Source organism: Eimeria tenella, genomic scaffold (genome assembly GCF_000499545.2).
Source record: "Eimeria tenella Houghton genomic scaffold, Eth_scaff2290, whole genome shotgun sequence".
In the NCBI taxonomy this organism is placed as follows: domain Eukaryota; phylum Apicomplexa; class Conoidasida; order Eucoccidiorida; family Eimeriidae; genus Eimeria; species Eimeria tenella.
The window spans coordinates 3,009-3,312 of NW_013542147.1; the positions used below are offsets into that span (position 1 = coordinate 3,009).

General features: G+C 56.9%; 1 protein-coding gene across 1 annotated transcript in view; it reads right to left on the reverse strand.

The window, feature by feature from the left end:
• ETH_00040000 (uncharacterized protein) overlaps positions 1–304 on the reverse strand; it is a gene marked incomplete at both ends in the record, with an annotated part of 4,121 nt that overhangs the window by 2,889 nt on the left and 928 nt on the right. Inside the window, one exon of the mRNA XM_013374775.1 lies at positions 1–66. Within this exon, the coding sequence (XP_013230229.1) occupies positions 1–66 (66 nt within the window). The remainder of the gene's footprint in view (positions 67–304) is intronic.

Genomic DNA, 304 nt, shown 5'->3' on the forward strand with positions numbered 1-304 from the left:
ACTGCAACCCCTGGGGCTGCTACGCTGCGGACGCATTCCCTGAGCCGTTCTGCTGCCATTCCATTTCTGTAGAAACCGCAGCACTAAACACTAAACCCTAAACCCTAAACCCTAACCCTAAACCCTTGCCAGGGGTTTCAGCAGCAGCGATGTGTCCCCAAGCAGCAAGACCCACCGCTTGCTGCAGCAGCCTGAGAAGAAGCGCCTCAAACTTTCAAAGTGCTCGTCAGTTGCGCCGCTAATGACCAAGTCTGCTGCTGCTTCCGCTGCTGCTGCTGCTGCTGCGCTGCTGCTGCTGCTACTG